The sequence below is a fragment of the Pteropus medius genome, unplaced genomic scaffold (genome assembly GCF_902729225.1).
Source record: "Pteropus medius unplaced genomic scaffold, Ma_sr-lr_union100, whole genome shotgun sequence".
Classification (NCBI taxonomy): Eukaryota; Metazoa; Chordata; class Mammalia; order Chiroptera; family Pteropodidae; genus Pteropus; species Pteropus medius.
The window spans coordinates 23,850,749-23,869,686 of NW_024354502.1; the positions used below are offsets into that span (position 1 = coordinate 23,850,749).

At 39.8% G+C, this 18,938-nt stretch overlaps 1 protein-coding gene across 3 annotated transcripts in view; it reads right to left on the reverse strand.

Annotated features, from left to right (window-relative positions):
- Positions 1 to 18,938, reverse strand: part of CPQ (carboxypeptidase Q) — a 432,637-nt gene that overhangs the window by 22,734 nt on the left and 390,965 nt on the right. The window contains exon 8 of one of the 3 annotated variants that reach the window (XM_039853811.1): positions 18,761 to 18,867. The exons of the other annotated variants lie outside the window; for them this stretch is intronic. Within the exon in view, the coding sequence (XP_039709745.1) occupies positions 18,776 to 18,867 (92 nt within the window). The 3' untranslated portion in view covers positions 18,761 to 18,775. Of the gene's footprint in view, positions 1 to 18,760; positions 18,868 to 18,938 lie in introns of those variants that run through there. 3 annotated transcript variants of the gene reach the window in all.

The window sequence follows — 18,938 nt, forward strand, 5'->3', positions numbered from 1 at the left end:
ACTATTACGACTCATCATCAGACGGCCAGTTAGCTTATTCCTATATAACTGATGCTTCATTTTTGAAATCTCATGTAGATAATCAGTGAGTTAGTCAACAAAATCACATAATACTGTTTCATTGTTGTTATATTAAAGAACTTGTCTTTAATATAACATCTCTCCCAGTCAATCCTAAGTAACAGGTAACATTAGGCTCCAATCTTGAGAACAAAAGACATTGACAAAAGCCACATCTTAAGATCTAAGGGGATTATATAAGTGCACCCTACTTTTCATCTTTCCATCCAGATTAGCAATAAAAAGCATATGTATGCTACATGTCTAACAATGAGATTGTATTAGACTATTGTATTAGATCTATTGCACTAGTGGCAATAGATCAGTGAATTAAGACCACAGCAGTGAATCTCCTTGTAAAATGAAGACTCCATTCATAGAGCAAATGATTGCTCACTCATTCATCTATGCCATGTATCTGGAGTTTTGTACATAGGGTCTGTAAATGGGCTACACCTGAGCCAATGTTACTTTCAAAGACCAGCCTTGGCCTCCTTAGATGGCTGCTTTCAAATATAAAATTGCTGCTCCTTTAGGGAGATCCTTCCTGGAGCTTTGAGGGAGTTCTTGGGAAACGGGAGGTCCCAATATTTAGGTGTGTTAGGCGAAGGTTTGTTAATCACTTGTGTATGTGCTTAACCAGCCTGGATATCAGTCATGCATCCAAGAATTAAATAAGAACTAAAGTTTTAACATACACAAATATCTCTGGTATTTGCTCTGCAAATCAGTCCATGTGTTACCACTGTTCTTCTGTCTTGGGAGTTATCCTCCCTCATGCTCCTGGGTTTACATGGCCTGCTGTCAGGTGACCCCAGCAGAGATGTTAGCATGATCTAAAGTTCATGTCTAGTAAATGTTTAATGATAGTCTTCAGAAGATAAAAGGATAAAGAAGAAATTAAAACTCACTCCCCTGACTGTATACTATGATTAAATCAGATTCTGGTGCATTACTTTAGCTGTCGATGTAGTGCCATGGTACAGGGGTCTATATGCTGTCTCTGATGTAAGTAATCCCGTACTGATGTACATGCAAGAATTTCACAGAATACTAACATATCAGTTATCATTTCTCAGTCATATCACAGTGTCTACCTTATGAACAATACTTTGAATTTAAATCATCTTCCCTTCAGAAAAAATCAATTCTTTTGTTTTCTTATGGATCTTACCATTTCTGTGAGAAAATAGAGGCTGGATTTGTATTACCCTCTTATTAAAACATAAGGACAAGAGGACCAGAGAGAGTAAATAATTTCTTGAGATCGCACAGGGACACAGAACCTAAGAAAATCCTAACCAATCTTGCAACCTTTCCGGATGGTCATGGTCACTGAAATATTTTGTAAAGGGCTAGAGACTAAATATTTTAGATACGGTGGGCCATACAGTTTCTGCTGCAACACAAGTATTCAACTCTGCTGTTGTAGCATGAAAGCAATCATAGTGTGTAGATGTAAATCAATGAGTATGGCTGGTTATAATGACTTTCTCTCCCTCTCTCTCAATGACTTTCCATTCTACATATGAGGAAAGTGAGAGGTTAACTCACTTGTCCAAGGCCACATGGTTGTAAATGAAGTGTGAAGACTGCAGCATGAGTCTCCTCACTTCTAATATTTCTCCTCTGCTAATCGTCCCATAGGAAATTCTTACCTACACTTTCATTTTCAGATGAGAAAATGCTGGGGCATGGGGAGGCTGAATGACTTGTCTGGGGTTCGCAGCCTGTTAGTGACTGAGCCAGGACTAGAACCGCCATCTGTTGGCTTCCAGGCTGGTTGTCTATCTCTTCACATTACTGTGAACACTTGCCAGAAAAAAAGGTATAACTAGATAGAATGATGGTATGTCATTGTATTTCGTTCTTTAAACTTCCTGAAATGCTACCATTTTATAAATGATCTCTTTGATGTACCAAATAGTATCTAGAATACAGGATATAAATAGTATCCAAAAACAGAATAATAATTTTTATTCACTTTATGTTTTGACTATATAATTTTCAAATCCCAATCTGGATTAAAAATTCTTATTGGCATATTGTACTACATTTTGTTTAATTTTATTTTTTAATGCAGTCTGACAATTACATCTTCAATTATAGTACTTAATTATCTCCTCTAATCCAGAGAATGTGTGCATCAGAAAGAAAATAAACTGATAAAGAAGACTCCTTAGTTTTAACTAGCACTTTAAAATGAGTGGGTAGGAATCATCCTGTTTCTAGGGTCTATTAGAGTTCTATCAGAACATGGTAGATGACAGGGTGACCAATTGTCCTGGTTTGCCTGAGACTCAGTGGTTTCCTGAAATGCGGTACTTTCATAGTCCAAACCAGAAAAGGCCCAGGCAAACTGTAATAAGCTGGTTCATCCTGAGTGATGAAAAATATGCGTTGAATGTATTGACCACTGACCATAACTCTGCATACCTGGAGGTAATAACCCTCATCTAGAAAGTGGACTGGAGACTGGGGAAAAGAACAAGAGGGCTGTCCAACTTCTCAGCGACACTTGAGCATGGTAGGGCCTTACGATCTTGTAGAAAACCAAGTCTAACTATAGTAAAATATCAAAGTGTATATATGAAAGGACAGCTCATTGAAAAATATAAATCAGTCTGGATTATTACTGTTACATTTTCCACTCATTGGTAGTAATAATGTAATCTATCACTTAACTTAAGAAACACGTCAACAAGGGCTTTTAGCTCCAACTGTAACAAAAGGCATCTGTTCAACATGGAAAACTCTCTACAAGTTAGTGGTGATTATCAATTCCTAGACTCAACAGAGCATCCAGGCCAGCAGAGAGTCCAAAGCAAGCCCAGGAGGTGGTGCCAAATTTCCAGACTCTGGATCTCAGGCCGTGGGCCAATGGACACCTTCCCGAGATTTCTCTTAGGCTTCCCACAATCTCTACCTTCCTCTGACAACTCTGGCTTTCCAAATTTGGCTGGATGAGAAGGCTGCTTTGGGTCTCCAAGCTTTGGGGAAAGGTGTTTCTAGTGGTCCCACTAGAGCCCAAGCCCCTCAAAGTTTCTTCTGTTACTAATAGAGTTAATGTTCCTGCCAAGGGGTTTCACTTCCACCACAGGTGTTGGCCACTCTCCCTGCCCTGCAGGATGTTAAAAGTAAATACTAGAAGGATTCGCACAGTCCAGCAATGCAACAGTTGCTAACACACAAGCCAAGGTTAAATACCGCAAATGACTAAAAACTTTTGGAAAAAGCAACATGCAGAGTTTTCAGACTTTTCCTATAGAAACACTCACCATGGAAAGCCTTATTCTAATTTTCAGTTACATCTGGTGACTGTTTATTTAAGACCTTGGTTAGAAAGTTCACTTTAAATATGCATCAGTGAATCTGTTGCCACTATAGGCTGGCCAGACCCAGTAATGTGTCTGGCTGGCTCTCATTTTAGAGTCTTACTTAGGATATGCAGGGACAGTCTCCCTGACTGTCAGGCTGTCCTAAGGAATTCAGATACCTAATTTCATTAGGCTCAGAGCTAGACCCTCTCCACACCATCCCAGGCCACCTATAACCTGCAATTCTCGAGCTCTAGATGTCTTCTGATTTTTAATCCATCATTCTTACTTTGGCCTTCGCCTTTTCTATTTCATTCATTGAGTGCAGTACTCACATCTGTATCATTTCTTTTCCTGTCTTTTTTCCCTTCTGCCCCTTCCTTGACCTTTTCTCTCTTTCCAATTTATTTCCTGTTAACCTCACCTACTTTAACTGTCTCCTTTTAGTTGTCCTTGTCTTTACTATCTAATTCCTCTTTCTCTTTGGCAATGTCTTCCTTATTTTCCACTTAGAGTTTCTTTAAGCATTTTAAAAGCCAATTTTCACCATGTTGCTTAATTTTTAGTAAATCTGTTTTTTCAAGTGGAAACTCCATTTCCTTAGCAAGCTATGGCAGAGAGGTAAAGGTATAAGTTAACTGAGCTGGTTGAAATGGGGAACAGAGAGCCAATCTGTAGCTCTGTGCCGAATAAGTATGAAGCAGGTGGCGAGGGGTATGAACACCCACTAATACTCAGCACACACTGCACTCACCAAATGTATACAGCTTGGCCGTTCCAGAGAAGATCGATTTCTCCTCATTGAATGCCAAATGAAAGCTGTGGAAGTCAGGTACTGATCAATGATTTAAAGAGAACAAATTCAAAAATGGCACAGAGTTTTTTGAAATTGCTATGAAATCCAGTTTCAGAAACACGAGTACCTGAGTCAGCTGAGGATATTTCTACTGGGTGACTGATGTCTGTGTGTCTGTTGGAGTGCTCTGGTATAGTCTCCCTATCCCCAAACATTCTGATAACATAAGATCTGAGCAACACACGTCCACTAGCTAGAGTAAAATTGCTTCAGGTCGAAAGCCTTCAACAGCTTCTCTGAGTTATTAGCAGGCTCAAACTCGCACCTGCCAATATAGCTTTTGATTACAAAACACAACAGTTGGACAGTGCAGGTAACAATAATTATCCTGGTAATTAGATTCTGTCATGCATTGTATGCTCAGGGCCTTGGGCTTTGTGGAAACAGAAGACACACTCAGAGTATCTTTAGAGCACTTGGTCTCTTCTAGTGAGCAGGTCACTAATAAGCTCTTCCTGAAACAATGAGAAAGCAGATTGCCTCTCCTTTCATAACTCCTTCCTCTCCTTTCGGGTTCAGCAAATTTCAGTTGTGTTGCAGAATAGAAAAGAGGGAGAAAGCCGTAAACAAGGATGGGGGATGGAAACTGTCCAGGAAGAAATCCAATTTTCGTCTTGAGCTCTGTGCATTTCAAAATGGAAATGCTACACTCATTAAATTGCCCATTAAGCAAACAATACAGGGAAACAAGATGGTGTTTAGGGGGCTGGAGGGAGGAGAAGAGGCAGGTCAGAGGGAGGAAACAAGATGAGGGCATTGTTTTTGAAGGAGAGACGGCAAATGTTCAACCAGGGAAAAGAAAATGCCTACACACATTTCACTGAAGAATAAAGGAGTACATCATTTCAGTACTGACAACTGGCAAGAATATCTCTATTGCAGCCACACAAAGATCTGCGGTGTCTAACAAGGCAGAGGAGAGTCTAGGTGGTGGTGTAACTTTCATGCAGTGAATTTAATGCATCAAGGAGAAGTGTGACTAGCTACTTGATTTATTGACTTGATGTGAAGAAATAAAATCAGATCTGTGAGAGTGAACATGGTTACCTAGTAGCAAGAACAGGGGCACAGAGAAAGGAGAAGAAGAAACACTGAATGCCTACTGTGTGCCAGGCACTTCTACATATGTTGTCTCATTTAATTCCTAAAACACACTGGCGCAGTGGGTATTATCAGGCTTCATTTATTAATGAGGAAAAAAAAAACTCAAGAAGATTTAAATAGCTCAAGTTCATAAAGCTACTCACCAGTAGAGCCGAAATTTGAGGGCAAATCCCATATGGCTTCCACCCTGCCATGCTGCCTTAGGAAAACACAGTCTAGTCTTGGTACCTTCCAGAAAGGAAACCAACATCTATGGATCACCGACCATGTGCCAGCTACTCTGAAACAAACTCTCACATTCTTCATCTCCTATAACTTCAGCTCTCCTAACATTCAGACGATTTGACAGACAAACAGTATGGGGCCCCTTCAAAAGCCAATTCAAATCTCCACCACTGCAATTACATGAATCTGGTCCCTGGGGTTGGGAGTATTATGAAATCCCCAGCATTTGGCACCTCTCCTGAAAGGGGAACTCTCATTAGAAAACCAGAGGAAAGGATCTGGAAGCAAACAGTGTAGCAACCCAAAAGGGAATTCTCAGCTGTGCGTGCACTGCCTTCATGATGACACTCCTGCTGCCCCCGCTGAAGCCGAGCAGTGCAAGCATTAAGAGTTTCTGCAGACAGAATGGGCCCAGCTCTAGAGAACAGGTCTGATTTTCAACAATTAGAAACAATGGCACAGGAATATGTTTTTTTTTTTTCAGTATCTTTAGCAGCCTGAGTAAGAAGTCACTAGTATGTTATTTTCCTGGAACTCTCAGCTTCAGTTGATGATTATAGCTAACATTTATTAAGCACTTGCCTACTGTGTGTCAGGCACTGTTCTATGTACTTTATATGTCTTATGAGATTGCAGAAGTATCTAGAGGTGGGTGTGAGAAATGAAGTAACTACTTCAGGTGGAGAAATGAGGTAACTTGCCCAAGGCCACTCCCAGCTGGGAATGGACTGTTCTAGGACCTGCTTCTACCACATGGAACTGGATTCGCTAACCCTTTTGTAAACTGGGGATTCAGCCCACCATCAGAGAATTTTTTTGTTATCAAGCAAATACAGTGCCTATATTCTCCCATCTGTTATTTGCTGTATTTCCTACAAAGGATTCTCACTACACACTTCATTTATTTACTTCCCTACCTTATTCTAAAATACATTAAAGCCCTGTTTAAGTTTCTCCCATCTTAAAAAAAAAAATGCATTCTTTTACCCTATATTCCTCTCGGCTACAACTCTCTCTCTTTCCTTTGGAGACAAACCTCCTGAGTGAGTTTCCTTTCTTGCCATTTTTATTTTCTCACTTCCCACTCAGTTTTCAATCTACTACATCCCCATGATTCCCCTGAAATTACACTTGACAACCTCACCTTTCTGGTTGTAAAAGCCAATGGGTATAGAGTATCGTTCTAGGACACTGGACCTGGTTGACCATCTGTCCTTGAAAAACTTCCCTTGGCACTGGTCGGGGTGACGCCACTCTCCTGGCTTGCCCCACCTCCCGGCTGCCCCTTCCCAGTCTTGTCTATATGTCTCTTAGTGTCGTCAGTTCTCCTCTTCCAGGCTGTGTAACCCATTTTCGTGGCAGCATGACCACTGAATTCTGATAACTTACACCCCTGTAGCCAGGTCCTCTTCTGAGGTCCAGACACATATCAAACTACCTGAAGGACGTCTTGCCTCTGCCCCTTAACCTGAAACTCCTGCATTCCCCGCTTCTGTGAATATATCACCATAAACCACGCCTGTAACCTGGCCTCATCCTTTACCCTTCCATCTCCCTCAGCTCTCATATCTCATCACCTGGCCATAACATCATCGGTTAATCCACCTTCTCCATTCACCCTGCCACGTCCCTTGCTGAGATCGTCATCATCCCATGTCTGCTCTTCCTGTCTGTTCCAGCTTTGCCCTTCCAATCCGTGCTATCAAAGTTACTGCCAGAGAGACCTTTCCAAACACAAAAGCAGTTATCTCACTCCCCTACCTAAGCTTTAGAATGGCTCCCCTTTGCCACCAGAAGCCCCTACTGCTTATCAGAACTTACACGAAAGGCCTGTTATGATAATGCCCTTGCTCATCTCTCAGCTTCATTTTTCATCACTGTCTTGCATTCTGCTTTCCAAACATACAACATTTTTTTTTCAGTTCCTTATTGTGCCACACTCTCAGTTCCTGGGTGTTCCCACACACGTGGGAACTATCTCCCCGCCCCATCTTCATGTCTTTCAACTGCTTCTGGGTAACTCTTAGTAGTTAAATGCCACCTCTTCTTTAAAGCCTACCCAGACCTCCTGAGACTGGTCTCAGTGCTCCTTCCATGTGTCCCTACATCGCCCTGTACTTTTAGTAAGGACGGTCAGGACACTACTCTGTGGTTGCCTCTTTGTATATCTGTATCTCCTGGGAAATGTAAGCTACAAAAGTAAGTGCAATGTCCACCTTGACTATTGCTGGATTTCTAACTCCTATCATAACGCCTAGTGAAAAAATTTTTTAAAAATTAAAAAGGTGTTAAATAGTTTTTAATGAATAAACATATTTTGCAGGGACTAGGAAGTGAGGAGAGATGGAGTGCCATAACCAGGTAAAGAGATGAGCAAATGGGCAAATAAGGAAGCATGAGAAGGTAACGTTCCTATGTACTCCACTCATTTTCCAGCATTAAAGATGAAGGAGTTTTCTGCAGTCCAGTGTAGACAATCCTTATTTCCAGGCTGTCTTTCAGAAAGACATCTGGGATAACTAACTGCCTAGAGCATATAAGGGAAGAGACAAGGTGCTGGTTTGTTTCGAGAGAGAGTGAGAGAGAACATAGCAAAGACAACCTGAAGGGTTGTTAGGCCCCCTCTCTTGTCTTGTTCAGGATATTTGCCAAATTTAAGCCAACTATTTCCATGTCTCCCTTGGAAAATGAACAGCCTGTACTGACAGCATGAGGCAGAGCCATATTACTCAGTGCCTTCCCACACATCCAGAGGACTGAATGCTTTACCATGAGCTCTTAAATGCAACTCAGGCTCTCCACTGGCTGCTGAGCGATGAAACATGGTCTGAAGCAATGAAACATGGTGAGAAGTAGAGTGGCTTTTTGAGCAAGGGATGTCAAAAGAGAGGTTCTGCATAGCAGCTGGCCTTCTGGAACACGGCCACTTGTCATTTAGAGAGCTCGCTTCTGCCCTAGGATGCCCCTATTACTCTAGAAGCCTTGGAAGCTAGGATGGGGGCCGTCATCCTATCCTGGGAAAGTTAAAATTATTCTTAGGAGAGAAGAGTTACTGAAGGATGAAGCATCTGGGAAAGCTTCATAGAGATGTTGGCATTTGTGCCAGGATCTTAAAGACCTAGTTTCTAAGACAGGAAAAGGGAGGGCATTCCAAATAAGAGTCTTCCTTATACTGTGAGAAAGGCACAGAGGAGGATATAAACAGGGTGTGCCCAGGTAATAATGATTAGACTAGCTGGGCTGGAGAGGTGTGCTCCCATCAGAGAATATTGGAAGTTAAGACAGGACAAAAATACCCTGCAGTGTTCTACAGGTAAGATCAATGGCTCATTTACCCAGCTTCAAAAGGCTGCAAATAGCTATTTTTTATGTTGGAAAAGAAATCCAATAATTGGTATCACTTGCCGCTATGAATCTGGTAAAAAGCCTTTCCTGAAGACTGTAACAAATGGCCATTGGAGTCCTACATTTAGGCTGCAGTATTATAATACACTGCCGGAAGAATTGGATCACATTGATTTTGTTGAGCCACTGGGCTGTCTGCGCAGGATTCCCAGAGTCTCTGGCTCCTTCACTGGGTTCCATTTTGTTCTGTTTTGTACAGATTTAGAGAGAGCCAGCTCTAAGGAAGGCTAGACTATGGGCTTACAAAGATGACTGAGGCACAGCTGAAGTCTTGGTCAAGTGAAGATAAGATGCTCTAATAATGCAGGGCAACATGGCAATAAAAAGTATGAATGAGGACATAAAAGTAAGAACACAAAGAGATGTGGAACAACTAGAACTCTCATACACGACTGGTGGAAATGTAAAGTCAGCTGAAAACCAGTATGGCCGTTTCTTACAAAGTTAAACATACATCTACCCTCTGACCCAGCAAATCCTCTCCTAGATGTTTCCCCATGAAAAACAAACAAACAAACAAACAAACAAACAAACACATATCCACAAAAACCTAAATAAGAATGTTCATAGTAGCTTTATGCATAAATGTAAAAAATAAAAGAAAACTAAATGTATATTTAACAGAAAAATGGATAAAGAAATTGTGGCATATTCATATAATGGAATGCACTCAGCAATAAAAAAGAACTACGGACAAACGCGACAACATGAATGAATCTCAAAAACAGTATGTAGTGCTAAAGAAACTACAAAAACTACAAAAACAGTATGTAGTGCTAAATAACTCTGTTATTTCATTTATATATAAGTTCAAGCATAGGCAAAACTAACCTCTGGGGATCAGAATAGAAGTTATCTCTGGAGATAGGGGTGAGTTTGGGGGTTGATTGGTGGTTACACAGGTATACATGATAATCAAAATTTATCAACTGGTTGCATTTTACTGTATGTCAATTATATGTCAGTAAAATTTTTTTTTAAAAATTAGGAATTAGGTAAAGGACAGCATGGTTTTACGGAAATGCTGTCTTGAGCAAGCTCCACAGAGTGACCCTCAAAGAATGACTGGGAGAAAGGCAATCCAGAAGAATAAAACAGGGAGGTAAAAGATAGGGGTTGGAAAAGTGTATTGTGGGTTTCAGAAAGGGTTATTTTGGTGCATGGGAGTTTAGGCCAGAAAGGTAGTCGAGGTCATAACAGTGGATGGGGTGGGAGGAGCAGAAAATATTGACTATATATCTCATAAGAGTCACCAAGAAAGAGAAGGGAAACAGAAAAATAATTTAAAGGAATTTAAAAGTCTAGAGAATTTTTTTATTTGTAGTATGTTTGTAGGTCAAAAGGCAGACTCATTTAAGGAGAGAAATAGAAGAGAGAAGATCATTCACAGATGAAGGTGCTGGTAGACAGGGGTGATTCCCCCTTAGAAGTGAGGGGGAACCCATTTCCTCTTTGTGAGAAGAGAAGGTGGAGAACTGAGCGAAATTGTGAATGGTGGGGGAAAAGAAAATCATGAGAGCTCATGACGGATGTGCTCTAACATCTCAAGACTGCGCGAAGAAAGAGACTTTCAGTGCAAGTGACAAAGAGGTCAGGTCGGGGTTTGAGAAGCATGAAAAAGTTTCTGAACAGGGTGCTATAGAGAATTTGAAAGAGAGTTTTCCTGAGATGAATGGAAAAATTATGAGAGTTATATGGTATTGATTGATAAAGAAAATAATTGCCTAAGCTGGGGACTGGAAAGCCATGGAGAATGGCTAATTGAGAACATACTTGAAATGGATCATGGCTAAATGGAGGTATGATATAGGGCAGGGCTGATTACTAAAGGGTCAAGGGTCTGGGAGTCAGGAAGAAGAGGAGCAGGTTCAAGAGCCATAAGAAATTCGATAAATTTAAGGTTATTCAGTGTTGATCAGTGAAGGTGGTTTTATGGATCAAGATGTTTAGAGAAGCGTAGCTCTGAATGATGAGTTCCAAGGTATGCTGATGGATGGGCTGAGTGGTGATGACATTCAGCATTGGAAGTTGGAGTCACTAAGAATGATGGCAGAAGGTGTGTAGTGAGAGAGGCTGAGCCAAAGGCTGAAGTCTTTGAGAAAATTTGGTGGAATGTTCCCACCTACAAGTTTCACTCTCTCCCTAGGTGAACAGAAAGTTGACCTGAGCTTTGGTTACAAAGTATTATTTTAAATACTATGTTATATGGTATATTTAACTCCTTTAATTCTATAAATTTGAAAATGCTTCAGGGTATGTTTTAAAGTCGATCTTAAGTCTCTATGAGTAACACAAAAGAAGATTTTATTTTTATTTTATCAACAAAGAGCCTTACTTCAGTTCCTCATTCTACCACCCCTCCCAAAGGCTTCCTTCCAATCGGGGTAGCATGTGGGTGCACAGAAGTAATTGCTGAAATTATTTACTATTCATATAGTGATTGCATTAGACAAAGGGCACGAAATGTCATAGGTTTCAGGATCTGAAAAGAAGTCACATGGTTTGACACTTCAAAAATAAAATTTATGAAAAGAAAGGAGTTGGTTTGTTTTTACTCACTTTCTAGTTCTTTTGTTGATTTCTTTATTGAAATAATTCCTTCAAGAATTTAAAATCGGAATTCTTATTTAAGGACTCCCAGACTCCTATATCAAGAAATATATTCGAACAGCCCAGTGGGAGTTTTTGATATTATGAGTCAGAAGGAAATGGCAACAGAACTGTTGCTACCACTTACTGATTGTATACTATTGACAAACTATTGCCTCTCTGTGCCTCGATTTCTTCATAGAGAAATTGTTCAAGTGAAAGAGCTATATAATGTGGCATATAACTACTGAATATACCTTAAAAACAGTGAATCATCAGTGAGTCCTTAAGTAGAAAGGAAATTAACCAAAATAAGTCAACCTTGACCTGAAACAGCACTCTGGCAAGGCGTTCGCAGACAAGGATCCTTTGGAAATGAGTACTGATTAATGAGATGAGAAATTCCACCCTCCCCCACCCCCCTACCATGTCTTCCTCACTGGCATCAGCACCCACACATTCTGCCTTTGCTCCTGTTACTGTAGAAGTTATCTGCTTAGCTAACATGCTCACCTCCTTCGAGTCTAATTAAATCTCACCTCTCAGAAACAGCTACCCTGACCACCCTGTTAATTCTACAATCTCTTTCCATCCACTGCCAGCACTTCCAGCTCCCCTTACACTTCTCTACTTTTCTCTTCTCCATAATATTACCTTCTAACACTCTATCTGTCTTTCCTAAATCATCATCCAATAGAACTTTTTGTGAGGATGGAAATATCCTATATCTGCAGTGTCCAATATAGTAGCCACCAACCACATGTGGCTATTGAGCCCTTCAAATGTGGCTAGTGCAACTAAAGAATTGAATTTTTAATTTCACTTAATTAACTTAAATTTACATTTTAACTTAAATAGCCACATGTAGCTAGGGCGACCATATCAGCTAGAATCTGAGTGCCATTAGAGTGGGGAGCTTTGATTCACTTACCAAGGCCTTCTAAGCCTCTGGCAGAGTGCCTGACACAGAGTAGCTGCTCAATAAAAATGTGTTATTAAATATGCCATCGAAGTCCAAGGCCAGCTTTTCCAAGGCCTTGCAGTCTATCAGTGGAAGCGATAGGGGTGAGACCCATGAACTCATCACTTAGGAAACCCACATCTTTCCCAGCAAATCACGGATAGACAGATTAATAGATAACAGATCCAGAAGTCTGATCAGATGCTTTCTGGCAGGCATGTCCTATAAGTAAGCACAGTGCCTGGTCCTTGGTTTTCCTGTCAAACACATATTTTCACACACATAAATTAAGGAAACAAACAATCCCTCCTGCACAGAATCCAAACTTCCCCATCCCTGCCCATATGTAACTCACTATATTCATTTGTGGCTATCACGGAATTCAGAGAAGACACTCTTCATAGTCATGTCTTGCAGAGGGAGGTTAATATAAATCTATAAAGTATCACACCATCCCAGTGGTATGCAAGAAGAGGACACATTTTAGCATTCACTGACCAAAGGGTTGAGATCACAGAACACAATGTCTTATGCTACTGAATCCTGGAAACCAAGTGGAATTACAAAATAGCCATGTAAATTTATGTGATTTTAGCAGAATGAAAGTACTATATGGGAAATTAAATAACTATAGGTTGAGTGGTATTTGAAAAGTTATTTTAGAAATGAAATATAAAATCAATCTTATGATACCAAATCAAGAGTTTCAAATTGTCTTCTTCAAAAACCTTAGCTTGAAGATCCATAAGAGCAATGTTTTCAGTTGTACTAAGGTATTGAAGAAGTTACAAGTGCTTTACTGCACTGTAGTAACACTAAAGATTAGGCAGTATTCTGCCTGTATTAGCTGCTTAGTTCTTTAGGTTCCTCATAAAAGTACCAGACTGTTATATCTGTAATTTACTTAAAAATACTTCAGCATATATTTGTGCACTAGTGTTCTTGGTGGCATTATTCATTGTAGCCATAAGGTGTAATCAACTTAAACGTCCATTGATGGATAAACAAAACATGTTTTACACATACGATGGAATATTATTAAGGCTTAAAAAGAAATGAAATTCTAACATATGCTACAACATGAATGAACTTTAGAGACATCATGCCAAGTAAAATAAGCGAGACACGAAAGTAAAAATATTGTATAATTCCACTTACATAAGGGACCTAGAGTAGTCAAATTAATAGAAACAAAAGTAGAAGGGTCGTTTTCAAGGACTGGGTAGAGAGGAGAATGAGGAGTTATTGTTATTATTGTTTTATGGGTACAGAGTTCAGAGCTTCAGTTTGGGGAGATAAAAAAGTTCTAGAGATGGATGGCGGTAATGGACAACAATATGAATGTACTGAATGCCACAGGACAGTACACATAAAAGTGGTTAAAAGGGTAAGTTTTATGTTATGTGTTTTACTACAAAAAAAATACATCGGTGTGTGCAGTGCGATACTATGTGGCTGTTATTTAGGTTAAGCTGTAACTCGGGTGCTGTCTGCCTGCTAATGCAGAAAGCACAATGCAGGCGTGGTCTTCCTAATTAGCTACCACGGGTTTCTGTTTTCTGTGTCTCTCAATTCGCAAGTTATGCTTTGCTAATTAACATACTGAAAATCAGAATTTTTTTAATTGTTAAAAGTCTGTTTTGCAACATAGTGAATGTTAGAAATGGGTTCTCATTAGTTGAATTAAAAGTATTCATTATATTTATATGTGGGTTGGCAGAAATATTTTAGAGACACTCCCCATGCTTGTTCCATAAGGGCATAAGAATCCAATTAAGACTATAGCTGTTAACCTCATTCATGATGCTAAATCTAGGCTAAATCCCTAAATAGTCCTATGCTCAGCTAGGATCACTGGATGATCCTGGATCTCTGATACTAGAAATAGGGGTGATGAAATCCTGTCCCTGGAATCTCTATGATAGCATTCAGTGAATATTTTGTGTAAAATGGAAGAGTTATGGCACCTAGAAATGGAGCTGGAACATGCTCAAGTCGATAGAACAGGTCACATGAACTGCATGTGTGTATCTGCTTACTAATATATGTCTACTGAAAGAATGTTTTATATGCAACAGTATTTGCCTGAGACTTTTGTGCATTATAACCTATAGTGAAGTTGTCAGGTAAGTAGGAAACCCTTACCTCTAAACTTCTTCATAGGCTATCATGATTTATCAAAAATAACCTGAGTCACACATGACCAAATCAGCCCATCAGTTCACAGTCACCGACATAGAGGACAAAGGACATAGGAAACGGAACCACAAAGAATCGGATTATTAGTCATGAGACTATGCAACAAGATGGTTTAGTTTGCTCTCTTCTGATTTTAGAGTTAGAAAACTGGGGGCTCAAAAATGTCAAGTGACTGTCCCAAATGTAAATGAATTTCATAAGCAAAACTAAAGAGAAGTCTTTGATATAATTATTTAAGAGCTAACAGTTATTGAGTGATTATATGCTAGGCATATTACTGGTGCTTTAACATGCAATTGTTAATTTTCACAAAGTCTGTGCAAAGTGAGTACTATTGTCCTCAGTTTTCAGAGGAGGCACTGAAGATCAGAGAGGTTATGCCAGCAGATGCTGTCAGTCTCCACTCAGAGCCCCACGCCATTCATTTTCCTCACTAGACGTGGGTGTCCTACTGCAAACACTCTCCCCTGGAGCACAACAGGCTATAAGTGCTGGACATAATGTTCCTGGAATCAGCCCTTGGTGAATAATGCAAGCTTCCTCTCCCCACAGGCTGGGTACCTGCTAGGTATGTTCAGCACTGTCTCCCAGATCTCAGAGATCACCCAGTGGCCCACAGGAGTAACTTGCTCAATTATACGCAGGTTATTGGCCTCCTTCCATTCTCTGCCTCATTTCCTCACTCCCCATCAGTGCTTCCTGGGATCACCTTTCAAATAAACTTTCTGTCTCAAAACCTTGTTTCAGGGAATGCCTTTGGGGGAATACAACCCAAGGCAATCAGGTAATTTTCCCAAGGTAACCCAGTCAGCCACCAGGTTGTAGAGTTGGAATGTGAACTCAGGCCTATCTGAGTTTGAGTATCACATCCTTCTATTCCACATTTTTGAATAATATCTCCCTTCATAAGTAGAGATAAGACAGAGATGGAAGGAGAGAATGAAAGTTACAGGAAAAAAACTCTTGAGTTTTCTAAATGATTTGTTCGGTTAGCATCTCAAGCTCTTAGGTCCTCAGAATTTATACTCACCACTCTGCTTCATAGCAATATGGAACAAATTATCTCAGTGACATTCAATAATCTTAGTCAATGTGGTAGGTTAAATAATGGCTCTCAAAGATGTCCACAATCCTAGTCCTCAGAACCCGTGAATGTTACTTTATATGGCAAAGGGGACTTTGCAGATGTGACTAAAGATTTTGAGATTATTCTGGATTATCTGAGTGGAGCCAATGTAAATGGAAGGGCCCTTATAAAAAGGACCTAGAAGGAGCCAGAAAAGAATGCAGTACGATGAGAAAAGCAGAGATTAGACGGATGCACTCTGAAGATGGAGGAAGAGGCCACAAGGCACTAGGAGCTGAAAAAGGCAAGAAAGTGGATTTTCCTCTCAGACTCTCCACAAAGAATCATCCCTGCTAAACTTAACCACCTTAATTTTAGTCCAGTGAAACTGATTTCTGACTTGTGATCTCCTGAACTTACAAAGAAAAATGTGTTGTTTTAAGCCACTAAATTTGTGGCAATTTGTTACAGGGGCAACAGGAAACTAATACACCAGCTAAGCATTACCGGTGGTAATGACAGACTCCATTTATGCTGTGCTTACAGGGTCTAGGCACAGTGCTGGGCACTTTATTGGACCACCTGGCCTCATCCTTCCAGAAACCTTTTTGAGGAACTATTTTTAATTTGCTCATTTTACAGATGTAGACATCGAGAGTGAGAGAGATTAAGAAGCTGCCTCAGCTAATACCTGAACTCAGGCCTTTCTGACCCCCAAACCATGTTTCTAATAAAAACACCAAAATCAGAATCTTTGAAACTACAAGTAAAGGGAGGTAAGTGAAAGGACGCACTGCCAATGTGGCGAAGCAGCCGACCTGCAGTTACACATGGAACAGAGAGAAACAGCGATGTGCGAAACACTCCTGTTGAACAAAAACCACTCTGGTCCTCGCCTGATTTTCCCATCACGTTGCATGGGGGTAATTTAGTAATTAAGTGTTTTGGTTTCTTAGGTCTCCTTAGCTTCTAGCTTCTATCATAACTGAGCCAACAAGAAATTCACCCAGCAGTTTTCTTGAAATCAGAAGTGGCTTTAAAAACTCAGAAAGAAACATATCCTTTTTTCTTTTTTTCCTTTTTAAAACAAACCTCAAATGATGACATTAATTTTTAAAAGGAGCAGGATTTGACTGGTTCACATAGCTAGATCTTATCTCCCTCACTATATCATATACTGTACGCTTGTCCAGAATAGGAAGGAGGTCTGATATACCTTTTTTTCTCTCTTTAGCATAAAGTGACCTATCAGTAAATAGAATGAAAGAGAGAGAGAGAGAGAGAGAGAGAGAGAGAGAGAGATCGAGAGAGATCGAGAGAGATCGAGAGATCACCAGTCAAATGAATCAATAATGAAGGGCCAATAAATGAAGAAAGCAATATGTAGGAAGGGAAGTTGAGACATTACTTTCATGTAAGTCCTGCATCTGTGTATTTGAATCATATGCCCTTACATATTGCAGGCCGTTAACAGTGATAAGGGGTTTTCTTTGTTTGAACTTTGTAGAGCCATCCTTTACTCTAGGATAGTAGGCATATTTTATTTTGCCCGTGCCAACTTTGCCCTACTGGTACTGGCTTCTAGAACTCTATAGAGCAAAAAGAATGACTGGCTAAATGATGATTAAGCTGGAAAGAATATGTGATTTGTTAGTACTTTGGGCTCAAAATAGAGGTGTTGGTAGGTGTTTGGTAGGAGTGCTGTGCATTTGCTGAAACCATCTATATAATCTGATCAAGTGTGGGCAGAACATACTGTCCAAACTTGTCTTAAGACAATGCCATAATCTCTGAAACTATCTCTACCCCATGAATATGCAGTTTTTACTTCTGCTTCTTCAATAGCTTCAACTGACAACCAGCAAATCTTACTTTTTGCTTCTAGGCATACTCAGAAACAATGACTTTAATTTGAGAATATATCTGAAAAGAAGTTTAAATCAATGTTTGTCAAGTTCTCTGAAGATAAAGAATGTTATACGTGCCAAGAATCATTAACAAAAGTAAAGCTTTGTCTAACATTCTTTAACAATACAAGCATGGTTGGATATTATTCTAATCAAGTTTCTTCACTGACTCAGTGAATGAATGGATCTTTACTTCCCACATTATAACTCTGTGAAATGCCTGTGTATATAATTCATAATAATTTAAATTAATTACACAAGTTTAACTTCAAATCATTTCTAAAACTTATTTAGGAATCTTAAAGTAATTTTCTTACTTGTCCTGTTTTGAAATTATTCAATAAGCAATCATTAGATTTCATCTTTTTAACTATTTCTTCCAAGACACACATCCTGGGGCCATTCTATGAACCATTTTCCACTCTAAGAAAACCACTAGAATCAAAAGGCCACCCAGAACATCGTTTTCACCAACAATATCAATAATAACACTATCTTCTAAGTAGCTAAACTTTATAACTTTTTCAGCCATCAGACCATCTTGATTTTTATTTAATATATGTCCTGTAGTATTATTCCCAAATAATAGATATTAAATGAAGCTAAACGATGCCACTGAGTAAATGGCAGAGCTAGGACACAAACCCGGATGGCATGACTAAGTATGTCCTCTCATGCCTGATCGGCCTAGTCTGTTACATCCCCATGGGACTCCTCTCACTCAAGTGAATTTCCTTTCCCCGCTGCACCACTGTAATTCCCTCCTCTATTATTTCTCTTTTTCTCTCCTCGTCTGGTCTGCCTGCCCCTCTCTCCTCCACTTATTTGAAGTCTGTAACTCTTCATGGCTCAACTCTACCATCTTCGTACATCTTCACTTTTCTTTCTTTTTTTTTTAATACGAAAAAAATAAAGATTTTTATTAAGCACTGTAAGTTGCATTCAACGGCCTTCAATACAGCACAGCACAACCCATCTACAGTCGGTCAAAAAGCAGTTCATCTTCGCACAATCCCTGAGTTAGGGCGAAACTTCCTTCAACTCACAGTAAGAGCCTCCTCAGGCTTGTGGGCGGGAACTGGGGAATCACATCTCGCTTCTGATCACTAATGTGTGAGGAAGAGCAGCAGGAGAATTATATGAAAATGAATAAGAAGTGCTTCTGATTTCGAAGTACGCTGTTTGGAAACATTAACAAGAACATCAAAATGATATAAGTACACCTGCTTCTACTAAATTCTTGATGGGA